Consider the following 19,639-nt stretch of genomic DNA (forward strand, 5'->3'; position numbering starts at 1 on the left):
GCTAACTGAAATAAATCAGTGAAAGACAAATGCTATATGGTATAACTTATATGTGAAATCTAAAAGGTACAACAAACTAAAGACTATAATAAAAAAGTAGTTTCAGAGATGTAGAGAACTAGTGGTTACCAGTGGGGAGAGGGAGGAGAGAGGGGCAAAATAGCAGTACAGGATTAAAAGGTACAAACTACTAGGTATAAAATGAGGTACCACGGATTTGCCTGGTAGTCCAGTGGTTAAGAATCTGCCTGCTAATGCAGGAGACACAGGTTCAATCCCTGCTCTGGGATGATGCCACATGCCAAGGGGAATTAAGTCTGTGCACCACAACTATGGAGCCTGTGCCCTAGAGCCTACAAGCTGCAACTGCCGAAGCCCACAGGCCTTAGAGCCCATGCCCTGCAACGAGAAGCCACCACGAAAAGAAATTCATGCATCACAACTAGAGCATAGCCCCCACTCCCTGCAACTAGAGAAAGCCCGTGCACATCAATGAATATTCAGTGCAGCCCAAATTAAAAACTGACTAAATAAATAAGCTACAAGGATATATTATACAATATAGCCAATATTTTACACTAACTATAAATGGAATATAACTTTAAAAAGTTGGGAATCACTGTATTTTATACCTGTAACATATAATGTTGTACATCTATACTTCAATTAAAAAAATCATACATACTGGTAACCACTCAGGATCCTAATAAAACACAAAATATTTTAATATCTAATTGGTTTAAATTAAATAATGATACTAATGACAACATACCTACTAATTACATTTCATTGGCAAAACTTGAAAGAAAAGTTTTACTTATGGGTATTTAAAAAGACAGAGTCTAGTGTTATATCGAAAATATTTCTGCATTAGTCATTCAAACACTTTTAGGAAACTTCCCTACATGTTTTAGTTTAAAGTGCTTTGGTTGTTACTGCTTTCCTAAGCTTAAAGAAGGGAGCAAGCGCACAGATGGAGACAGGTGAGTTACTTCCCCTCTTGGTCTTAGACACAGTGCAAACATTAATTGTATTTTTAGGGCATTAAATAAGGGGCTGGAGCTTGGGCTGTGATCAAAATCACTTCTTACAACCTTTTCCAATATCGTTTGCTTATAAGAAAGGACAATAGAGACAGAGGGAAAAGCAGCCGCCAAATGTTCCTGCAAAGACCCAGCGGTTGAGAATACTTCTTGGTTCTTTCCTATGTCATCCTGATACTACTGGAACAAGTTTAGGTGTGCAATATTTACCGAAGCAGTAAGATTACAAAATCTTTTAAATCTTTTTGTCCCTTCCTTAGAAAAGCCTTCTCTAGTCACCCCCTAAATTAAGACATTTCGAAAGAGATCTCCTTTCGTGGACGCTTATACTTCTCCTTCACAGCACTTATTCTCAGATCCTCATTACAGACTCTTTTTTATAACTGTTTGATGTGTTCTTCCATACCGTTGTCTTCCTTACTACTGTGTCCTTAGCCTTCACCACAGTGATGGGCTCAAATTTACACCCTTAAAATGGCGAACCAATACTTGAGGGGAGAAGGCAGAGGCTATGTTATTTTGTTAGTTTGGTATTGGGGAACAATTCAAGCACAGTGTCCTCTGCTCTCAATAAGTGCTCTTTGAAAGACCAGATGTCACACCCCTTAGGAACCCTGCATGCTGCCATAGCTGAAGCCTCTGAGGTTCACCTTATCTTAAGTAGAGAGGAAATAATGTGAACTGAGCAAGTGGTACATGAAAATACATGTTTTTTCAGGTTCTCGTAGAGGGCTTTTAGATAGTCTCTTAAAATTGTGGAGTTGGAAACATCCATTTTGCCTTATCTTTTAACAGCTGTTCTCAAAGTGCGGCCCCTGGGTAGCACATCGTTGGTATCACCAAGGAACTGGTTAGAAATGCAAATTCTTGGGAAACAGACCTGGTGAATCGGCACAGGCCCCTTCCTTCTAATCTACAGGTTTTTCCTTTCGGAGGTCCCCTCCGGCGCTCAGCCCTTGGGTGGCTCTTGATTAGAAAGTTCAGAGACGAAACACCGAGGTCAGGAGCACCGAGCTCGGGCGGAGCTCTCTCCCAATGCTGGAACGTCCAGAGCTGAGAAGGCTGCTCACGTTGGGGGTTCACTGGGACAGCCGGGCTTCCGCCCCGCCTCCAGCCCGCGGCCCCGCCCCGTTCCGGCTCACGTAAATAAACGCGAGGAGCCGGCGACGGAGTCGCGGGTGTGAGGCGAGGTCGTTGTAACCACTTAGGTGTCAGGAACGAAAATCACTGACCAATGAGCTGCTTGGATGGTCTGGGAAACCGACCAATCGCGAAGCCTCGCACCCGGATATGATAGCCGGTTCTGAAACCGAACTCTGAAAAAGTGTGAGGGGCTCCCCACGTGGGTCGGGGCACTGGGGCGTGGGTCAAGGGATGAACGTTTAGTAGGGTCGGTGTCTCGCGGGTGCGGTGAGCGTGTAAGGATCATCCCTTTGGATTTTGAGTTGGAAACAAATAAATGAGGCTGTTTGTCCGTGGAAAGAATTCCCGCATTGGTGTCCCAGAGCCAACGTGTGGGGAAGCCCCTCTGATGGTACCACACAGAGAGCAGGAATCTTGAAGACGCAGCTCGGGTAGTGGGACTATGAATCTCTTACCTAAAAGCTCGAAGGAGTTTGGCTCCGTTGACTATTGGGAGAAGTTCTTCCAGCAGCGAGGAAAGAAAGCTTTCGAGTGGTATGGAACCTACCTGGAACTGTGCGGGGTGCTGCACAAATACATCAAGCCTAGGGAAAAGGTAAGCGCGGCCTGGCAGCCCGGTGTGTACTCTGGAAAGTAGGAACTGAAAACAGAAATCCTGCATTTGGTAGACCGTGACCGGCGTGGGGGCCGGTCAAAATATCCTTATACAGTTTTCAGATAACAGCTTCCACCCCCAGATCATTCTTGAATTAGTAACCTCACAGGAAGAATGACTTATTAAGTAGTGCAAACTAGGTAGCTCCTCCTAGTGAAGAAAGTGTGCTTTTCTGTCACTGTGAATGCCCGGGGAACTGGTAGAATCCGTGGCTTTACTGATAAATTAATCTGTTACCAAATAGTTGTTGTGAGCCCACATTTTAAGGCGCTGTGCTCATCCCTTTAGCGGCAAATGCGTTGATACATAAACCCTGGGCACATTCCAGAAGTGATAAGTACAGTAATAGGTTGGACAGAGATGGGGTTGTACTGGAAGTAGAGAAGGAAGAGGGTAGAAAACGAACATTCAAGGAAGAAACTCTAAGAGCCAGACTTTATGTTGGTGCTGCATGTGTGTGTGTGTGTTCAGTCATTGAGTTCTCATAATACATTTCAAGGTAAGTGATAGTACAAGAATTCTACAGATGCGGAAACTGAGGCTCTGAGAGCCAGTTTCTTGCCCAAGATCATAAGTGTGGTACATGGTCATGTGGGGATTTAGACTTAGGGCTACCTAGCTTAAACGCTTATGCAATTGTCACAGTACCGTGCTTTTCCAGAGATGGGGCAGAATTTTGAAGGCTCAATGGGAGATAGCTCAGTAGAGAGGGAGCCAACAACTTGTGTTTTAAGTTTCGCTTCATGAAATAGCAGAATATCATGAGTTGGAACCCAAGGCATGAGTGGAATAGGATTATGCCAGACCTAGATTTTTTTTTTTAATCTTAACTTTTTGTATTGGGGTTCAGTTCAGTTCAGTCCAGTCACTCAGTTGTGTCCAACTTTTTGCAACCGCTAGGACTGCAGCATGCCAGGCTTCCCTGTTCATCACCAACTCCCAGAGCTTGCTCAAATTCATGTTCAACAAGTCAGTGATGCCATCCATCCATTTCATCCTCTGTTGTCCCCTTCTCCTGCCTTCAATCTTTCCCAGCATCAGGGTCTTTTCCGATGAGTCATTTCTTCACATCAGGTGGCCAAAGTATTGGAGTTTCAGCTTCAACATCAGTCCTTCTAATGAATATTCAGGACTGATTTCCTTTAGGATTGACATGTTTGATCTCCTTGCAGTCTAAGGGACTCTCAAGAGGCTTCTCCGACACCACAGTTCAAAAGCATCAATTCTTCGGCACTCAACTTTCTTTATAGTCCAACTTTCACATCCATACATGACTACTGGAAAAACCATAGATTTGACTAGACAGACCTTTGTTGGTAACGTAATATCTCTGCTTTTTAATGTGCTGTCTAGGTTGGTCATAGCTTTTCTTCCAAGGAGCAAGCGTCTTTTAATTTCATGGTGCAGTCACCATCTGCAGTGATTTTGGAGCCCAAAATAAAGTCTGTCATTGTCTCCATTGTTTCCCCATCTATTTACCATGAAGTGATGGGACTGATCTTAGTTTTCTGAATGTTGAGTTTTAAGCCAACTTTTTCACTCTCCTCTTTCACTTTCATCAAGAGGCTCTTCAGTTCCTCTTCACTTTCTGCCATAAGGGTGGTGTCATCTGCACATCTGAGGTCACTGATATTTCTCCCAGCAGTCTTGATTCCAGCTTGTGCTTCATCCAGCCTGGCATTTCTCATGATGTCCTCTGCATAGAAGTTAAATAAGCAGGGTGATAATATACAACTTTGACGTACTCCTTTCCCAATTTGGAACCAGCCTGTTGTTCCATGTCCGGTTCTAACTGTTGTTTCTTGACCTGCATACAGATTTCTCACGAGGTAGGTAAGATGGTCTAGCATTCCCATCTTTTGAAGAATTTTCCATAGTTTGTTGTGATCTACACTGTCAAACGCTTTGGTGTAGTCAATAAGACCCAAGTAGATGTTTTCTGGAATGCTCTTGTTTTTTTCTATGATCCAATGGATATTGGGAATTTGATCTCTGGTTCCTCTGCTTTTTCTAAATCCAGCTTGATCATCTGAAAGTTCATGGTTCATATACTGTTGAAGCTTGGCTTGGAGGATTTTGAGCATTACTTTGCTAGCGTGTAAGATGAGTGCAGTTATGTGGTAGTCTGAACATTCTTTGGCATTGCCCTTCTTTGGGATTGGAATGAAAACTGACTTTTTCCAGTCCTGTGGCCACTACTTAGTTTTCCAAATTTGCTGGCATATTGAGTGCAGCACTTTCACAGCATCATCTTTCAGGATTTGAAATAGCTCAACTGGAATTCCATCACCTCCACTAGCTTTGTTCATAGTGATGCTTCCTAAGGCCCACTTGACTTCACATTCCAGTATGTCTGGCTCTAGGTGAGTGATCACACCATCGTGGTTACCCGGGTCATGAAGATCTTTTTTGTATAGTTCTTCTGTGTATTCTTGCCTCCTAGGCAAGTAACAGTTTTGTAATAGTTTCAGGTAAATAGCAAAGAGGACTCAGCCATACATATACATTATCCATTCTCCAAACTCCCCTGTCATCCAGGCAACATTGAGAGGAGTTCTGTGTGCTATACAGTAGTTTCTTGTTGGTTATCCATTTTAAATATAGCAGTGTATACATGTTCATTGCAAACTCTCAAATTATTCCTTGCCCCCGTCCTTCCCCTTTGCAACCATAAGTACCTTCTCTAAGTCTGTGAGTCTCTTTCTGTTTTGTAAGTTACATTTTCAACGGTAAAACAAATAGGAGATTTCAGTTGCAACTACTGTATTTGAATTCTGTGACTTTCTATCAGTTCTTGAGTAGTAAATGTTTGATTCAGAGAAAAGAACAACCATGGTTAGTTTGTTCCTATACTTGATTAATAAAGGCTTGTTTCAGAGAAAAGAACAACCCTGGTTAGTCAGCTTCTGTGTAACTTGCATTGTTATAGCTAAATGTGATTTGTTACTAGTGAGTTCCGGTAGAGCCTAGAATCAATTCTGTAATGGTGTTCTCATTCCTTTGCCTTGATCACCTCCATCTCGTTTTTTTTTCTCCCTAGGTGCTAGTGGTTGGGTGTGGTAACTCAGAGCTAAGCGAGCAGCTGTATGATGTGGGCTATCAGGATATAGTGAATATTGACATTAGTGAGGTCGTCATCAAGCAAATGAAGGAGCGCAATGCCAGTAGACGGCCCAGGATGAGCTTCTTGAAGATGGACATGACACAGATGGAGTTCCCCGACGCCTCGTTCCAGGTGGTGTTGGACAAGGGCACCCTGGACGCTGTCCTGACAGATGAGGAGGAGAAGACCCTGCAGCAGGTGGACAGGATGCTGGCTGAGGTTGGCCGTGTCCTGCAGGTGGGCGGTCGCTACCTCTGCATCTCCCTGGCTCAGGCTCACGTCCTGAAGAAAGCAGTGGGTCACTTCTCTCGGGAGGGGTGGATGGTGAGGGTGCACCAGGTGGCCAGCAGCCAGGACCAGCTGTTGGAAGCAGAGCCTCGGTTCTCCCTGCCTGTCTTTGCCTTCATCATGACCAAGTTCAGGCCGGTCACTGGCTCTGCCCTTCAGATCTTTGAGCTGTGTGCTCAGGAGCAGGGCAAGCCTGTGCGGCTGGAGAGTGCCGAGCGGCTGGCCGAGGCAGTGCGGGAGCGGCAGCAATATGCCTGGCTGTGCAGCCAGCTGTACCGCAAGGCCGGGCTGGGGAGTGTGTCCCTGGACTTGTGCAATGGGGACACGGGGGAGCCACGCTACACCCTCCACGTGGTGGACAGCCCCACTGTGAAACCATCGCGGGACAATCATTTTGCCATTTTCATCAGTGAGTTGGGATTGCTCCCTCTCTTTCCTGAAGGGGGCTGGCTTACAGGGGCTGGATCTGGGATTTGGTGGATGGGTATGCCTTGGCTGGCTTGATCTTGCAGAGGGGTGGTACTTTGAGAGGTTAGGCTGGCCACAGCAAAAGGAAGGGGGAGCTGCCTGCTTGAATCTGAAGTTTATGTCTTCCCATCTTCCATGGCAAAGGCCTGATGAAGTGTGAGAATGGGGTTGGCCTGAAGTAGGGAGAAGTAATACAGATAAGTTTAGGCAGGTCAAGCTGTTGTAGAGATGTTACTTTGTATCAGAGTAGTAGAAGCAAGGAGCCTTGTAGCCTGTGAGCAGCATGACCTGGGGAAGTCTCTGTGCTTCTTTGCTGAGTTTATGCAAACAGGACAGAGTAGCTGCTGAAAAAGGCAGCTCTGGGACCAGGCTGGTTTCCCTTCCTGGCTTAATCCCTTCGGGATGCTACTAGATGAGTTAGTGTTCTTTCTGTGCCTCAGTTTTCTCCTCTATAAAGTGACTGTCTTCTGTAGTTGTGAAAAGCATAAAAACTCTTAGAATAGTGCCTGGCGCATGATAAGTTTTACAAATGTTAGTGTTTTTATTGAAAGGGGTAAATGATACCAGATTCACCTTAGTAATAATCAACAGAGATAGTATGAGGAAATGCTTTCAAAAGTAGAATATTCTAGACAAATGTGAAGTATTGATACGTCGTGCTGGTAATTGGTTTCCCAACATGGAATCCATTTTTCCAAGTATTCTCTTATCCTGACTGTCCACCTGTGGGAACAAATAGCACAGTGGATGTGAGCATGGATTCTGGGGCTGGACTGCCTGGGTTTGAGTCCTAGCTTAGCCAGTTACTAGCTGCGTGAACTTGGGCAAATACAGTAACTTTTGTGTCTTAATTTTCTCATTTATAAAATGGAAATAGTAATAATGCTTCCTGTATCTTGGGCTGTTGTGAAGATTTGATTAGTTTCTGTTTGTAAACTGTTTGGAATCATGCCTGGCATATAAGAAATGTTAGCACTATTACTATTTTTCTTACACTTGGTACTCACCTCCCTCCCCTTACACGCCCACACTTTTTTCCACACTAGGTCCTGCCATGGGTCTGCTGGCAGTGGGCCTTGTGCACTAGGGAATTGATAGCCCCTTAGTAGGTCACAGTTGGAAGGGATGGCCTGGCTCTCTGCCACGTGGGTCATGTTTATTGTGGGCTTGAACATTTCCCAGGACTCCCTGTCAAAAAATGCCTCTTTCCAGTCCCCCAGGGTCGGGAGACAGAGTGGCTGTTTGGCATGGAGGAGGGCCGGAAGCAGCTGGCAGCCAGTGCAGGCTTCAGGAGGCTGATCACAGTGGCCCTTCACCGAGGTCAGCAGTATGAAGGCATGGACAGCATCCAGGCTGAGCTGTCGGCCAGAGTCATGGAGCTGGCCCCGGCCGGGATGCCCGCCCAGCTGCAGGTAAGAAGCCTTGGGTAGCAGCTTTCAGGGTCTCTGGAGAAGTCGTATCAAGAGTCAGGAAGGCAGAGGTTGTCTTGGAAGAGGCTAGGACTAGGGTCTGTGACCCTAGACTGTTCCTGGAGGGCATATTGGCAGCTAAGACCTAAGTGGGTAGAAATTATGTCCCAGGCAGTGAGCGGAAGGTGAGTGATTGCCTTTATTGAGACCCATAGTAGTATCTGTCTGCAGGGCCTCTTGGACAGCATGAAGGAAGTCCTCCAGCTCCTCACAATGTGGATTACTGAGACAGTTCTCCTAATGCACTTTGCACAGGATTTCCTTGGCTGTTTTGTTCCTTAGAACTGTCATTGTGTGAGGTAGAATGGGAAAGGACCAAAAGAGCTCACCTTAATTTTCACAACATTAACTCCGTGGGTTTGATGTTTTTCTAGGAAGGGAACTGAAGTTTTTGCCAAAATGGTGATATGGTATTATCAGTTGACACTGTCTGTCTTGTGCTATCCTGGTCATAAGACAGGGTGATTGACTTTACTGCAAGGACTTTATAGAAAAAGTTTCTGTTTCTTGATAGATGGGAAAGACAACCTACCTGGAGTCTTGGTGCTATAGTAACAGACCTGGAAGGAAGAAGCCAGTCTCCTGGGTTCTCAGCCTGTGGTTCTGCCCACAAGGCTGACTTGTGCTTACAGATTAGTAAGTCTGTGATGCTTCCTGAAGACTGGGGTTAGTGTCATTAGAGAGACCCAGAGCTTGTGGGAAGGTTATTTTGTGAATTTTCTCTCAAAGTTTGGAGTCCCTCATGATGATTAAATATTCCTGTAAGTCTTTAAAAAGAATTAAGTGTAAAGATTGGGAAAGGAATGGAAAAGTTTGAGGGAAATGTATTTTTTTCCTCATTTTCTTTTTTTCCTTTTTAGTAAAATGCAGGAAAAAGATGAGAATCACTGGGAGAAGGGAGAAATTTCTCCAAATTTGGAAAGGTTGCTTTGCACATAGATTTTGGTACCTTTATCCCAGCTCACATTCCTTCTCTCATGGTTCTGGTCCCTCTTCAGGGTTGCTTCTCACTTTCATTGTCTTGGACTGTTAAAAGTCCTTTTAGGAATTACTCTTGAGAAACTCCTGTTTTTCTTGTGGAGAACCAACTGATTTCACTAATGGTTTGGGGAATCTTTATTCAGTTGGTTTTCAAAAAGATGGATTAAGCTTTTTGAGATCTAGTCAAATGCCCCAGAAAAGTACTTTGACGGAATGGCGAATCTTTGGAGTCGTTGCTACACAGGACCTTGGTGTGGGGATTCCTCAGAGACACAAAGGCAAGGGATTAGACTTTCTCATCTTTCTCGATGGAGCTGGCATTTCGGCCACAGATCTGCTGTTCTTTCAGGTGCCCTTCCTGTCTGTGGGTGGGGACATTGGGGTCCGCATCGTTCAGCACCAAGACTGCAGCCCCTTGAGTGGTGACTACGTCATCGAGGACGTGCAAGGAGATGACAAGCGCTACTTCCGGCGGCTCATCTTCCTCAGCAACAGGAATGTGGTGCAGTCAGAAGCCAGGCTGCTGCAGGACGTGTCTCACAGAGGTGAGGCAGCGTGGACGCAGTGGCGGTGTCCCTGTGAATATATGGACAAGGTGGGGTGGCCAGAAAGACTTGGGAGCTTGGCGGAGTTGTAGGACAGACCTGGATATCTGTGACCAGAGGCACATGGCTCCGTGGGTCATCCTCTTATCTTCTGGGCTGTTAGAGTGTGAGTGGTGATGAACAGAAGGGGGGTCGATATTCTCTTCTTGAGCAAAGCCTGGCTGTAAAATGATAAAGAGGGGGGTGCGATGGTTTACCAAATAAATGTGATCATCGCCTTAATGCCTGAAGTTCAGAGACCACCTATTTTATGTTACTCCATATGTGTCTGTATATTAACTCAGTAGGCCTGCTCTCCTCCTTACAGGCACCTCCTAGCACTTGGTTTAGAGGATTGCAGAGTTGGTGGGTGCCCTAGATGTTACCTAGTCCACTGCTGTCCAGTAGAACTTTCTGCAGTGGGAAATGTTTAATACCCAGTGAGCTATCCAGTGTGGATGCTGAGCATTAGAAACATGGCTGGTATGACTGTTAAAGAGCTGCATCTTTAATCTTATTTATTTCCAATGAACTTATAATTAAATGTAAATAGACACAGGTAGCCAGGGTTACAGGCTTGGACAGGGTAGATCCAGACCATGTTCTCTAGGATCCCTTTTAAGTGATCTCTCATGTGCTCCTCAGAAACACCCCCTAAGGGGGAAAGCAATCGTTTGTTTCACCTGCTGTTTTCTCCCATGTATATATCTATACTTCAAAAGCAATACTTGCTTATTGTAATCAGTTCACAAATCAGATGCATAGAGTAGAAGTGAACGCTCCTCCCCTCCACCTCTCCAGTATGACTTTCCTTTTGAGGCCCAGAGACTCAGGCTTGGAATTTGAAATTGGCTTTTCTGATTCTTGGAAGTTTCTTTTGCCTGATGACCATGCTGTTGTGTTGGCAAGGCCATCTGGAAGGAAAGTGAAAAGAGAGAGTTCAGAACCTCATGAGGTCCTGGGTGTGCCCAGAGCTCAGGGTCAGGTGACTGTCTGCAGGACAGTTTTCTGTTGAGGGGTGTCCCCTGGTCAAGTGCACCTGTGTTTGCTGGGTTCCCGAGCTGTCGTTGGGTCACTTGAGGTACAGGTTGGTTCAGCTTCGTCTCACCAAAAAATCAGTAAAATTGCTTCAAAGAAGATATTCCCCTCCAATTTGGGTTTCAAGTTTTTTTTCCCCCATTGTTGTCAAGATCCTAGTCTTCTTACCATCCTTAATTTTCATGGGAATGATTTTCCTAAGGGAGTATTGGTGAGAAGAAGGAGAATGTGTTAAAAAGTGATTTAACCTTTCTGATTGTTATGTTAAATCAGGCTGCCCCTCACACATCGCTGCCTAATGCTGCTGTGGAGTGCAGCTGGTCCCTAGGAAAACGGCAAAACCAGCTGTTCACTCTGTCCTGGTGCAGTTGAGAGAGTAAGGAGAGGAAATGTAAAGGGACCTTCCGTAGGATTTTCCCCTTCTGTGAACATTTGTGATGTCCTTGTCCACTGGGGTGGTGTGCATTACCATCTGTGTAATGCAATTGAAAGATGGTAGGTGTTGGAGACAGGCAGTCCCACATTCAAATCCTAGCTGCACTGCCAGATTTTCTATCTGCTGAGAATTGGAATAAGAGGGTTGTTATAAAAGCTACAGGAGTAAGAGTCCTGGTACAACAATTGGCACAGAGGCAGTAATTAGTAACTTTAAGTTCTTTTCTGCTTAAAAAAACTCATGAATAAACTCTGTGAGCGGCTTTATGTTTCCTAAAGAAGTACTAGCACCCCTCACTCAAGTATTCCCAGCGTTATCAGTTTTTTGGTGTTTTCTTTGCCACTTCCCTTTTCTGACACCCTGGCACATGTTAAATGTTGGACCACCAGCTCTTTGGGGAGAAAAAGCCATGAATTGTACTGTTCCCTAATTTCTGTACATGAAAATGGCCACCACGGACAGATTTCAAGCTACCAGCATGTCAGCCAGTTCACAGAATGCCTGCATATTTCACCATTGACTCCCGAGTCTCAATCAGCCAGCTACAGCACACCGCTGCTCGTGTGCCTTACTTTCCAAGGAGTGACGTACCTCACACAACCTCATTCGTCTGTGTCTCTGATCTAGCCCAGAAGAAACGGAAAAAGGACAGGAAGAAGCATCGGCCTGCTGATACCCCAGAGGACCTGCCTGCAGCCCCGGGGCAGTCCATTGATAAGAGTTACCTGTGCTGTGAACACCACAAAGCCATGATCGCCGGCCTTGCGCTGCTGAAAAACCCGGAGCGGCTCCTAGGTGAGGAGGTCGCCACAGCTTTCCACAGTAGGAAATGTGTAAGATTACAGATGTCATCAGAGTTGGCTGCCTTGCAGCTTAAGAACCATGATTACAGACCAACAGATGCGCACATATTCATGTCTTTCTTATTCCCAACTGTCTTTCTGCATCATTCATGAACATCCAAGTAACTTTTCCCACAAACTCAAATTGTAATCTTGAAATAGACATACATGCTGATATCTATATTTTTTTCTTCTATGCATTTATTTAAAAATTAGTGTAAAATTTACAGTTTTAAAAATTAATGTATAAAATATCTTCAGTGAAATCTGTAAAGTGAATGGATCTTAAATTGTTCAGCTTGATGAATTTTTGCATATCCATATACCCTGTATCCAGATGGAACATTTAAAAATCATATCTCCAGAGAAATACCTGTGTGCTTTAGGAAAATTTCTGGCTTTTCAGTGATGCATTCTTTGAGTGCCAGATGTAATTCTTTCTTGAATTTCTGCTTTTAAAAAAATCCATAGTATAGGTAGTACAGTCATAGCCTTATCGCTGATAATAGGTTGGGATCTAACCACAGGAGCAAAAATATTTGTTTCTGTCCACTCCTGTAGCTGTCTTCTCCCCGAAGTCCCTGAGTATGTCCTGCTGAAATACCCTATACTTGTGGTCTATCTTGGTGCTGATGTGTGTCAGTGGATTCTCAGTTGTTACATTTAATCCTCAGGGTTTCTCTCTTTGGCGATTCTTTCTGGTTTCACATTTTCTTTCATCCCCTGTTTCTCTGAACTTGAGTGTAGGATCTGGGCCTTTGTTTTCCTGTGACTTCTGGAACTTGGATGGACTTCCTTCACTTGTTGGGTGTGTCTTATTAAAGGTAGCTGTGGCCTTTGAGTTGGAAGCTGGGCAGAGGGCATCACATCTACATGCCCTGTGATCATGGACAAGATGTTGCCCATTGTCCCTTCTGTTTCCTAGAGGGGTTTAATGATGCTGATGGTGGGGATTATTGCTGTAATGTCCGCTGAGGGCTTTGCGATGTTTAAGGAACCATAATAATAATATACTGATTGCTCTTCTGGAACTAGTAAAGGAAGGATCATGAGGCCAGGGTTGAATTTACATATATTAAATTGACTCCTGAATTTCTAGAAAGAGACAAGGGAGGCCAAGTCTCTAAATCTTGTATCTTCTGGCTAGAGTGAACAATCCGACTGTCTCTTTTGTCCTCTCTAAGGCTGGTGCAGAACTTTACAGTGAGCAGATGGTAACATAATGCTTTTATTCTTTATTACAGAGACCCCACTGGCACTGTTGGTGGTAGGCCTGGGCGGGGGCAGCCTCCCTCTCTTTATCCACGATCATTTCCCAAAGTCCTGCATCCATGCTGTGGAGATCGACCCCTCTATGTTGGAAGTGGCCACCCAGTGGTTCGGCTTTTCCCAGAGTGACCGGATGAAGGTCCACATTGCAGATGGTCTGGACTTTATAACCCGCCTGGCAGAAGAAGAAGGTACTGCTTTTGGAGAATTTGGAGGGGTGTTGAGGAAAGATTGATCCAAGGTTGTCAGGCCTGCAAGGGGCTGTAGAATTCATCTCTAAGAGATATGAGCATCATCCCAGTCTTTCACCTGTTCATTTGTTCCCTCATTTATTGACATATTTATTCAGTAAATATAGAGTGTCTTAGAGAAGGAAATGGCAACCCACTCCAGTGTTCTTGCCTGGAGAATCCCAGGGACAAGGGAGCCTGGTGGGCTGCTGTCTCTGGGGTCGCACAGAGTCAGACACGACTGAAGTGACTTAGCAGCATAGAGTGTCTATCACATGCTCAGTGCTGTTAGGGGTTAGGCTATGGCAACAAGTAAAACAGACTGTTTTCTGCCCTCATCGTGCTGAAAAATCAGTGGGCTCCTCTTCTGAATTTCTTCTGACCCTGTGATCTTGCCACCACCTCATCATCCCAAGAGTCAGTGTCTGGAGCTGAGTGAGGTAAAGGGGAAGAAATGTTGGGGGTGTGTGTTGGGAGATGTGTTCTGTAAATCTTTCAGCTCGAGGTGAAGCCAGAAATGGAGTAAAACATCATTCATGTAGATGAGTAGTTCTAAGCCCCAGAGATGTTTGGCAATGTTGGCAGGCAATTTTTGGTTGTAAAAGCACAGCCTACCATTAGGTAGGGGTGCTTCCAGCATAATAGTGGGTGGAGGCACATGGAGGCCAAGGGTGCTGCTAAACATCCTACAATGCACAGGATGGCTGCTGATGATAAAGAATGATCTGGTCCAAATGTCAACAGTGCTGAGATTAAACCCTGATGCAGGTGTTAGTGGGAATTCCAATAGCCCTGCTGCTGCTGGGATTAAGGCTCCATTTTTCTCTAATAATTTGTATCCCAGACTTGGACAAAAGGCATATTAATGTGTTCTAATAGCTCTGCTGATGCTTCTGCAACTTAATGTATAGGCTCCTGGTGACTGATGTTTTACAGAGTGTGAGCCCCTTAAGGAGAAGTTAGGTTGATTCAGTCCTGCCTGAAACTGGGGAGTCCAGGCCACCCACCCTTCCTAGTCTGCTCATTCTGCCATAGTTGCTCTGGTTCTGGGTTAGAGCATTTTCTAGGAAGGGTGTGGCAAAACGGGATGCCGGGGTAAGTATTTTGGTGGTCCTGCTGCTGCTAAGTTGCTTTAGTCGTGTCCGACTCTGTGCAACCCCATAGATGGCAGCCCACCAGGCTCCCCTGTCCCTGGGATTCTCCAGGCAAGAACACTGGAGTGGGTTGCCATTTCCTTCTCCAATGCATGAAAATGAAAAGTGAAAGTGAAGTCGCTCAGTCGTGCCCGACTCTTAGTGACCCCATGGACTGCAGCCTACCAAGCTCCGCCATCCATGGGAATTTCCAGGCAAGAGTACTGGAGTGGGGTGCCATTGCCTTCTCCGAAGTATTTTGGTGCAGGGATAGACAGATGCTGCCTTAATTGCAAAGTGAGCTGAACTCTTATCAGAGTTTCCCAGATATGCTCTCTGTAGCTGGGGCCAAAGTAGGGGCCCAGACCCAGGATAGCTAATACATGTGAAAGCACTTAAAACAGTGCCAGGCATGTGGTAGGTACTCAGTCCAGGATGTGCTGCTATTGTTAGGACCTCTAAACCAGATCTGAACAGCCCTGGCCTTTGTCGCTAACAACAACCTTTCAGGTTGTTGGAGGACTCAGTGCCACAGGTGGGGGCCATGGTTGTCCTTGAACTTTGATGAGCCAACATGTTCTGCTCTTGAAAAACCAAAATCAAATCTGTGCTATGAACAGTGATGGACATGCTGTAGTCCTAAGTAAATATATATTGATTATTGAATAATCATTAGCACCGTCTCAGTTTGCTAAAAACCAGTCGTTCATATTGTAGGCCTACCCCTTAAAAAAAGTAACATTCCAGTAAGGAGTGGATCAGATTCATCATCAGTTCTTTCTCACCCATTGAACAAATGCCTTCTTTCTTGAGCCAATAATTGTTCAAGTAACTAGAAAAGATTTGCTGACTTTAATTTGAGAACATTTTTCTCCAGAGTTAAGTTCAAGATACCATGTGCTGGGTCAGCCCTTACAGGCAGAGGCCGCTGTTTTGTCTAAATCAGTGGTTCTCATCTCTGTCTTTTGAATCACCCGAGGAGCTTAAGAAAAGTACCAGAGGCGTCTCACTTCCCATCCCATTTGTTCTTCTCCACCCCAGGAGTTTTTAACTCTGTTATTCAGGAGTGGAGCCCAGGTTCTCTTGAGTATTAAGAATTTTCCCATTTGGCTCTAGTGTCCTGCCAGTGTTGAAAATCACTGGTATAGATGGACTCTGAGTAATGATCCTGCTGGAGTGGACCCCAGAAATGTGTGTCTGTAGAAGGGGCTTTAAAATGTAGAGGAAGATGAGATGATGGTGCCAACTTAGATGTGGGCACTCCCAGCAGAGCCCTGATGACGTAACTGCTTTGGACAGTGACTTTGGTGCCCTTAGGCACCACATCCTCCTTGTCATTCCTGTTGACTTAGCCACCTGTGCCAACCACAGGTCGCAGAGGAAATGTGGAGGAATGTGAATGGTGTTATTTTATCCAGCAAAAAACAGAGACTTGTCTGCTTCTCTTTCCCAGCACGGCCTCACTACGACGTCATAATGTTCGATGTGGACAGTAAGGACCCAACCCTGGGAATGAGCTGTCCACCCCCAGCATTTGTGGCCCAGCTTTTCCTGCAGAAGGTCAAAAGCATCTTGACTTCTGAAGGTATAAAGAACAGAAGGTGGCGAGGGAGAAGGGATGGGCCCTTTAGGAAGATTTTCTTTTTAATGAAAAATGCTCATAAGTGTGTAGCATGATTGGTTTCCCCAGATTGAACATACTCGTTTACCAGTACCCCTACAAGTCCTCTTACCTCCTTTCAGGTAAGGAAAGGAGGTGAGAGGACTTACCTGCACTGGGTCTTCGTTGCTGCGCTTGGGCTTTCTCTAGTTGCAGAGAGTGGGGTGTGCTCTATTTTGTGGTACGTGGGCTTCTCACTGTGGTGGCTTCTCGTGTTGTAGAGCACGGGCTCTAGAGCACAAGCTCAATAGTTGTGGCGCATGGGCTTAGTTGCTCCACAGCGTGTGGGATCTTCACAGACCAGGGATCAAACCCATGTCCCTTGCATTGGCAGGCAGATTCTTAATCCATTGAGCCACCAGGGAAGCCCACCATCCTCACTTCTATCAGCACAGCTTAGTTTTGTCCATATGGAATGTTCTCTCTTTACTTTCCCTCAACATGATGTTTGTGAGGTTCACTCATGGTGTTGTGTTGACATTGTTCCTTTTTATTGCTCCGACATATCACTGGGTGACTACCATGATTAATTTATCCCTTCTGCTGTTGGCATTGGGCTTTTTTCTTTTTCGAGGATTTACTAGGAAGTACTGCCATTACCTGCCTCTTGAGAAATCTGTATGCAGGTCAGGAAGCAACAGTTAGAACTGGACATGGAACAACAGACTGGTTCCAAATAGGAAAAGGAGTACGTCAAGGCTGTATATTGTCACCCTGCTTATTTAGCTTCTATGCAGAGGACATTATGAGTAACGCTGGACTGGAAGAAACACAAGCTGGAATCTAGATTGCCAGGAGAAATATCAGTAACCTCAGATATGCAGATGACACCACCCTTATGGCAGAAAGTGAAGAGGAACTAAAAAGCCTCTTGATTAAAGTGAAAGAGGAGAGTGAAAAAGTTGGCTTAAAGCCCAACATTCAAAAAACAAAGATCATGGCATCCAGTCCCATCACTTCATGGGAAATAGATGGGGAAACAGTGGAAACAGTGTCAGACTTTATTTTTGGGGGCTCCAAAATCACTGCAGATGGTGACTGCAGCCATGAAATTAAAAGACGCTTACTCCTTGGAAGGAAAGTTATGACCAACCTAGATAGCATATTCAAAAGCAGAAACATTACTTTGCCGACTAAGGTCTGTCTAGTCAAGGCTATGGTTTTTCCAGTAGTCATATATGGATGTGAGAGTTGGACTGTGAAGAGAACTGAGCACCGAAGAATTGATACTTTTGAAGTGTGGTGTTGGAGAAGACTCTTGAGAGTCCCTTGGACTGCAAGGAGATCCAACCAGTCCATCCCAAAGGAGACCAGTCCTGGGTGTTCATTGGAAGGACTGATGCTGAAGCTGAAACTCCAATACTTTGGCCACCTCATGCGAAGAGGTGACTCATTGGAAAAGACTTTGATGCTGGGAGGGATTGGGGGCAGGAGGAGAAGGGGATGACAGAGGATGAGATGGTTGGATGGCATCACCGACTCCATGGATGTGAATCTGAGTGAACTCCGGGAGTTGGTGATGGACAGGGAGGCCTGGCGTGCTGCGATTCATGGGGTTGCAAAGAGTCGGACACGACTGAGCGACTGAACTAGAACTAGAACTGCCATTAACATTCTGGTAGATGCCTTATGGTGACGTGTGTGTACCGGTCTATTGGGCATAGATGTGGGGTTGTAATTGTTGGATCACAAATTATAAATTTATTCAGTTTGTAGATGCAGTCACACACAGTGTCACAAAGCAATTGTATTAATAGCAGTTCACATCCCTGCCAGCATGTGATGCTAGCAACCCCACATGTCCTGGACTGGGCAGTATGCTTTTTCATCTTCAGAGCCGCCTATTTTCAGATTAGGAAACTGAGGTAGAGACTTGCCAAAGTGACACACGATTAGACTTAGGGCTCCAACCCAGGTCCTTATGACTTAAAAAAGCTGGAGCTGTTAATCTGTATGTTCACCACCTCCCAGGTGTTTTGATTTGGTTTGCAAACAGTTGATTTAGAACCTTTATTGTTACAAATAAAGGTATGTATTATATATGTCAGGAATATAATTTTTCTCTGAAATTGATATTAATTACTTGGGGGTATTAATTTCTTCTTTCTCAAAGCAATTCTTTGTGAAACAGAGGCATGGAGAATGGTCATATTTGTTAGCAGCACAAGAGAGCAAGAAATGAGCCTGAAGCCTTCTTATGGTTCACGCACCCCCTACCTCTCTCCCTTCATATGCTGTGTGTTCCTGGCACAGTCACTGCTGCCGCGGATGTGTCCCTTGCTCCACCTGCCTCCTGGGATCAGGAATGGCCATATTTCTCAGAGCAGAACCTTGTCTCCTGTGTTCCCTGAACCACGGTCATTCTCTTCCTTTCTCACCCTGCAGGTGTCTTTATCCTCAACCTTGTGTGCCGAGACTTGGGGCTAAAGGACTCGGTGCTGGCTGGGCTTAAGGCGGTGTTCCCCCTCCTGTACGTCCGGCGAATCGAGGGTGAAGTCAACGAGATCCTGTTCTGTCAGCTGCACTCTGAGTCCAAACTCGCTACACCAGAGCTCCTGGAAATGGCCCAGGCCTTGGAGCAGACCCTGAGGAAGCCCGGAAAGGGCTGGGATGACACGTATGTCCTGTCAGACATGCTCAACACTGTGAAGATCGTGTGAGTGTCCGGACCAGGCAGTCCTCTCAGCTTCCTGCCAGACTGACCTCAGGCTGCTGGCCTGCCAGGGACTGAAGAAATACAATGTGTATTAAGCCTCGTATTTTTCTTAGTTTCATACTCACCTACGTGCGCCCTCCTGCTCGTGAGATTGCCTGAAGGTCTGGGAGAATAAAAAAGTCTTTGCTGCGCTGTCTTCTTCAGTACTGCTTGGGTTGATCGCCTTTGCTTCCTGTGCCGCGTCCTTGAGTAGGTTCCCTGCTGGAGGTCCAGCAGGTGTGATGCCTTAACAAGTGTGTCCCAAGCTCCTTAGGACTGGAGACATCACGCGTGATTACCGGTTGGCTTTGCTTTTTCCCTCTCTTTGTCCTATAGGAACCATCTCAAGTGAGATAGACAGTAGAGCATTTTGTGCCAAAAGACTGTAAATAGGGTAGCCTCCCTATAGATGTGAGACAGATTTAAGAGAGTGTCTACTTTGTCTTCCTGGAGATGAAACTACTGCTGATGTGCTCCTACATTTTAAAAATCTGCTAACACACTCTATTTTTTTCAATTTTTTATTAAACTTTTATTTTACATTGGAGTATAGCCAGTTAACAACGTTGTGATAGTTTCAGGTGGACAGCAAAGGGACTCAG

At 45.3% G+C, this 19,639-nt stretch overlaps 1 protein-coding gene across 1 annotated transcript; it reads left to right on the forward strand.

Annotated features, from left to right (window-relative positions):
* Positions 1-2,212: 2,212 nt before the first annotated feature.
* Positions 2,213-19,204, forward strand: METTL13 (methyltransferase 13, eEF1A N-terminus and K55). The gene is made up of 8 exons (XM_069545645.1): positions 2,213-2,781; positions 5,882-6,641; positions 7,913-8,112; positions 9,500-9,695; positions 11,836-12,003; positions 13,295-13,510; positions 16,136-16,267; positions 18,728-19,204. Exons 1-8 carry the CDS (start codon positions 2,629-2,631, stop codon positions 19,000-19,002), a joined length of 2,100 nt encoding a protein of 699 aa, XP_069401746.1. The 5' UTR covers positions 2,213-2,628; the 3' UTR covers positions 19,003-19,204.
* Positions 19,205-19,639: the final 435 nt, after the last annotated feature.

This window comes from Ovis canadensis, chromosome 12 (genome assembly GCF_042477335.2).
Source record: "Ovis canadensis isolate MfBH-ARS-UI-01 breed Bighorn chromosome 12, ARS-UI_OviCan_v2, whole genome shotgun sequence".
Lineage (NCBI taxonomy): Eukaryota > Metazoa > Chordata > Mammalia > Artiodactyla > Bovidae > Ovis > Ovis canadensis.